Here is a 5792-nt window from a genome sequence, read left to right as displayed (position 1 = left end):
GCCAGGTGAGCTTTTTATTTGGGCTCTGGGGATCGAACTCAGATCCTTGTGCTTATAGAGTGAGCACCATACTTACTGAGCCATCTCCCTGGCCCCTCAGTCCTACCTTTAAAAAGTCAGCCCTGGGCATCACTCTAGGGATGGCACACTCTATTTTAGGTTAGCAACAGTCAAAAAATGACTTTGGATTTGTCAAGGTGCTAAAAATAACCACCCCGTCTAACATTTGTCTGAATTGTCTGTCTCTGAAGCAAAAAAAAAAAAAAAAAAAAAATCTACTTTTCCATTCTTCTCCTGTTTCTCAGTGCTCCCTGGCTCACATTCGTACCACACACTGTAGTGGGAAATTATACTTTTAAAAAATTTCAAGTGTGTGTGTGTGTGTGTGTGTGTGCATGCACACACATGAGTTCAGGCACCCTTGGAGGCCGGAAGCATCAACACTGGTGAAGCTGAAGGTCACAGCCTCTCAGCCTGGGTGCTGGGAATCCAACACCAGGCCTCTGCAAGAGCCTCAAGCACTCTCAAGTGTAGAGCCATCGATCAGCTTCCTTTGTTCCTGTTTTCTTCTTCCTCCTCTTCTTCTTCCTCCTTCTCCTCCTCCTCCCTCCTCTTCCTCCTCCTCCCTCTCCCCTTTCCCTTCCATCCCCCTTCCCCTCCACCTCTCCCTCCCTCTCCCTCTCTCTGAGGTTTGATACAGTGCCTCCTTATATAGTCTAGGCTAGCCTGGAATTCAGTACAGCCCAAGGTGACCTCAGACTCATTCCAGTTCTCCTTCTCAGCCCCAGGAGTATTGCCATGACAGGTGTGTGTCACATAGCCTGGCTGTCATGACAGGTGTGTGTCACAGAGCCTGGTTGCCATGACAGGTGTGTGTCACAGAGCCTGGCTGTCATGACAGGTGTGTGTCACTGTGCCTGGCTGTCATGACAGGTGTGTGTCACTGTGCCTGGATGCCTTTTCTTTTTGTGTCATTTCCCCCAATTTCTGTCTCTCTCTCTTGTTGGCCAACATCTGAGCTCAAGGGTAATATCCCTTGTGCAAGCCAGCAGGTGTGGACTGGCCATCCATCGCCACAGTCCCTCTCATCTCCCCTTTCAGTACCTTGTCTTTCCAAGAACACAGAAGCGCTTTGACCTAGGTCTACAGGCAAAGAGTGGGCACTCTGAGCAAAGGTGGCTCCGTAATGCTTACTGGCCTCTGGGCCCACTCCTTGCTCCTTCTGCTGTTCCAAAATCCGGCTCGTTTTACTCTCTTTTGTCCACCATAATACACTCCAGCCTCTCTTTAACAACTAGCTAAAGGCGCTGAAAATTCTAAGGCCTCCAAGCGCTCCACCCTCCCCCAAGGGAGTGGGCCATGAAGAGTGACACTGGCCCCAGAGGGTGCTTGGAATTTATCCTGTGGAAAGAGAAGTGAAGAAGACCTTGGGTCCAGGCCGGAGGAAAAAGTTGGGCCGGAGATCCTGGGGATGGGGATGAAGGGGACGGCCTGGTGGCCTGTCAGGGACAAGGCCTGAGTTCCACCCAGAGTCGGGGGCCCATCAGGCTTAACGTGCCTCACAGCTGGCCGTTTCGGTGACCAGAAGTGTGTAGGTGCCACCCCAGCGCGCAGTCAGGTACGCAGCGCGCGTGGCTCTGCGGCGCAGCGTGCCAGGTGGTGCGGGAAGCCCGCAGCCTGTGCCAGGCTGGGCACAACAAAAGCCGGGGTTCTGGGGAGGGCTGGGCGGCGCGGCGCGGGAGGAGGGCTGCTGGGAGCGCCCGGCCTGCACTGGCCGCCAGCCACCGAGAGGAGGAGCAGAGGATCCTCGGAGCGCAATAAAACGGCGGCTCGGCCCGAGCCCGCAGCAAACACAGCCATAGAAGGCAGCGGAGGAGCCGAGCCGGGCTGCGCTCGCTCGCCGCCCCCCAGCCTCTTTCTTCTCTGCCGGGTGCACTGCCCTGCGCCGTCCCCTCGCCGCTGCGCCCTTTGACAAAGAGGACAGAAAGTTTGCGCGGGGGAGCGGGCCAGGTGAGGAGGGGCGTGCCCGGCGCCCCAGCCCGCGCCCCAGCAGCCGGACCCAGGCCCCCAGCGCGCCCGCCATGGGCGCCGCGGCCCGCAGCCTCCGGCTGGCGCTCGGCCTCCTGCTGCTGGCCACGCTGCTGCGCCCGGCCGACGCCTGCAGCTGCTCCCCGGTGCACCCGCAACAGGCGTTTTGCAATGCAGACGTAGGTAAGCGGCTGTACCCGGGTTCGCGCGGCCCACCTCCCTGCCCGTGCAGCCGGTTGGGGTTCTCCCTCTGCCATCCTGCAACTGAACGCCCCAAGCGCACTTTCTCCCTCCCCTGTCCCCCCCCCCCCCCCCACACACACACACAGCGTGCCTCTCTTTTCTTTTCCCCTCTGAGCTGGAAGATGCTTGGCGACCTCAAAATTCCACCGAAATTCCGCAGCAGCTCCGGCCCCAGGAAAGGGAGCCAGGGAACGCTTTGGGTGTTGGCAGGCCGCCTCCCTGGGATGCCAGCGCTGGGGGTGGGGGAGTGGGGGACACGCGGGGGTGCGGTGGCTAAAGGACTGGGAGCCCCGGGAAGAAACTCCCACAGGTGAGGCGCTGGCTGGGTGAGGAGGACTCCTCTGCAGCCATTTGGGAGTTTTTGCTTAGCAGGGCAGAATGGAAGCCCCCTACGCAGATCCCATGAGCTCAGAGGGACAGAGGAAGGCTGCTAGAGTCTACTTCCCCTCTGCGTGTCCCCTAGAAGGCCCCACCAACAGGGCCAGGCAGGATCCAGGAGCCTGAGTATTTGCTGCTGTTGACTTTATTATTATTATTATTATTATTATTATTATTATTATTATTATTATTATTATTCAGAATGTACACACACACACACACACACACACACACACACGGGGTGGGGTGGGGTGGGGGAACACAATGACTTGGTGACTATGGGGGTCATGGGATTGTGTGGCTGCCTAGATTGCCCAGCATATATGTTATCCTTAGGACTCCTTAACCCAAAGGGTGGGTACTAGCGAGCCAGGTAGGGGGAGCATATATAGTTATGTGGTCCTGGAAAAGCTGGCAGAAGTGGAAGGCTCCACTTGGAGTTGAGCCCCTGAAGGCCTCTCCTGTGTTACTTCTTCTGTATTCTTCTGTATTCGGCAGGTGAGACTGTGGCTCCCAGCCCACCTTCCCTGTGGTTCGCCTTTTACATCTCTTCTGAGTACCTTGGGCCCCTCTTCCACGCAGACAGAAGCCACAGTTCCTCTGTTTCTCAGGGTGTCAGAAATGTTCTCTTGTTGCCCTTTTCTGTGGCTCCCAGCCGCACCCTGGTTAGCTCTTTGGAGGGTTTTAGCCAATCCTATTTGTGGAGCTACCTAAGTCAGCCCTCTTGGGCATAGGCTACGGTGCGAGCGTGTGGAGGAGTTTGCAAAGGCAGTCTGATTAGGAGGGCAGTAGACGAGATCCTTTGTGCAGTTTAGCTCCGCGATGGTCAGCAAAGTTTGGGATTGAGGAAGTGGCACTTTCCAACGAGGGAATCCTTAGTGGTTTTCCTCCAGAGGCATCCTTTGGGAGTGCAGGAACATTTGGGAGTGCAGGAGCACAAGACCACATGTCTAACTAGCAAGTTGTGGAGAACTTAGAGAAAAACAGCATGCAGGCCTCGGGAACCTGGCCCACGGGGCGGGGAAAAGCTGGCTTGGGATACCCACACTGCTAGCTGCAGGTTGAGGGGTGCTTAGAAAGACTCTTCTGTCTTTGCCCAGCCAAGACAGTGCCAGGCTGGGAACTGCACTGGACTGGTCTGGATGAGAGGTCTGAGGCTCTTGTCAATGCCTAGAGGCCCTTTTCTGCTCGTACACTGACCTCCTCTACCTAGCTTTCCTATCATTGGTGTCCAAAGCATTGGATCTAAGTCATCATGAAGCCAAGACTTCAAATTCATCCCAATACAGAGGCCCTATCCCATAGCAGAGCATCCCTTGTGGCCGCTGTGACAAATGTTCACAGATGGGTGCCCCAAAGCTATGGACTGGCTGTTTCATGGTCCCGGGATTCAGAGTTCTGAAATCTCGATGCTGGCGGGACTGGCTTCTTTTTGGAGTCTGGCCCAGTTTGGAGGGGGACACTGCTGTTACACCTTAATGTTCTTGGAGGGGATGGTGGATGAATCTCTTTCACTTTTCCTTGTCTATATACAACTATGCTCAATTCCCCCTATAAGGACACCAACCATTGGATTCAGTGTCTGCTTGAACCCATTTTGACTTGATGACATCAGCAGAGATTTCCAAATAGGGTCGTCTTCACAGGTCCCGGGTGGTCGTTAATTCGTGGAAGGGGCACTTTCGAACTCAGCACAGCCACGGTGTTCCTATCTTAGTCCACTCACCCCTTCCAGGTTTGACCAGCTTGGACTAAGAAGGGTCTGACACCCCAGGGTATGGAAGAGCAGTGGTCTCGCTATGTTAGCAAAATGGTCTCCTGGAAGTGGTACAGACTCATGACTCGCTCAGCAGGGCATCCTGGTGTGACCAGGATCAGAAATGCCCATTATTCTTTCTTGGGTTCCCAGGTGGACACAGAAGGTCCAAGCCAGACTTCAACTGCTGTAATTTTTCAAGGCACCTCAGATTTTGTGTACCCAGAACCATGACCCAGATCCCGGAAAGGGTACATACACATCAGTGTTTGATAAAGGCTGGCTTTCCCTGTGACTGCAGCCAGTATGCAGCTTTATTGACTGGTGTAGCATCTGCCCAGGAATGGATTCCTGGAGGGATCTCTCTGCCAATACAGGTCTCCAGCTGTAGTGGGCGAAGAGAATGTGACCCTTCGGTAGAAGGGATAAGAGATATAGCCTGGTCTACTCTTGGGAGGCCCAAGTCTCTGCATTTTCAGGTCAGGACGGACTGGAAACGTGTCTGTCCTGCCATTGCTGGGGCATGCTGCTGGCCTGATTCTCTCACCTAATGGAGTCTCTCACCGCCTACTGCAAGCCTCAGGCAGTACCACATGGGAAAGCTGGGGTGACCAAATCCGCTGAGCTACTTGGCACACCCTGGCTGCTTTGATTGCTCTCTGGCATTGCTGTATTCAGTAGAGAAAGGAAAAAAAACCAAACAAACAAATGGAACCCCACCCCTTCCACCCAGGAAGTGAGACCTGAAGCCACAGTCAAGACCCAAAGGGCCAGGTACTGAATCCCAGGGTGACTGGAGTGAGGACATCCTGGCTTCCCATGGGGCCTGTTTGAATTTGTGTATGTGGTGATGGAGACCAGAGAAGCAGCAGTGGCCATTCCAGAAAGCGTGCTGCACATACTCAGTAATGAGTCTGTCTTTGTTTAGTGTAAAAAGCAAAGCCAGGCACTCCCGGGCCCTGGGAGCTCTGCAGGGCTTTGGTGGATGGTGGCTCTCTGAAGAAAGCACCGACAGCAGGGTCAGGCTCTGCCTGGTCCTCAGTCATGGACGTTTCATCCTGGGCTTGTCTATTCCAATGGACAAGTCCAGAGTGGCTGGCTCTGCCTGACAGGTGTGTGAAGGAGAAATGAGCCACTAGGGAGGGGAGACTCACAACCAGGCTGGGCCCAGTAGAGGTGGGCTTAAAGATGGAGGCTCAAGGCTAGAAGGCACTCGTAGACCCTCGCCAATTGCCAATAGATTGCCACTGGAGGGTGTAAAGAAAGCCAGACTTGGTGCAGCTCATGGAAATGATTAACCTAAGTGACAAACCTGCCAAATTTAGGGGTAAGCGTGTAGCATCTTGGAGTGGATTTGCAGGTCACAGAGGTAAAGAGTCTGCTGGCC

At 54.6% G+C, this 5792-nt stretch overlaps 1 protein-coding gene across 1 annotated transcript in view; it reads left to right on the top strand.

The window, feature by feature from the left end:
• Positions 1 to 1747: 1747 nt before the first annotated feature.
• Timp2 (TIMP metallopeptidase inhibitor 2) overlaps positions 1748 to 5792 on the top strand; it is a 53191-nt gene continuing 49146 nt past the window's right edge. Inside the window, exon 1 of the mRNA XM_031350761.1 lies at positions 1748 to 2211. Within this exon, the coding sequence (XP_031206621.1) occupies positions 2082 to 2211 (130 nt within the window). The 5' untranslated portion in view covers positions 1748 to 2081. The remainder of the gene's footprint in view (positions 2212 to 5792) is intronic.

Source organism: Mastomys coucha, unplaced genomic scaffold (genome assembly GCF_008632895.1).
Source record: "Mastomys coucha isolate ucsf_1 unplaced genomic scaffold, UCSF_Mcou_1 pScaffold5, whole genome shotgun sequence".
Lineage (NCBI taxonomy): Eukaryota > Metazoa > Chordata > Mammalia > Rodentia > Muridae > Mastomys > Mastomys coucha.
The sequence above is the reverse complement of the archived record's forward strand: the minus strand, read 5'-3'. Positions and strand labels throughout refer to the sequence as shown.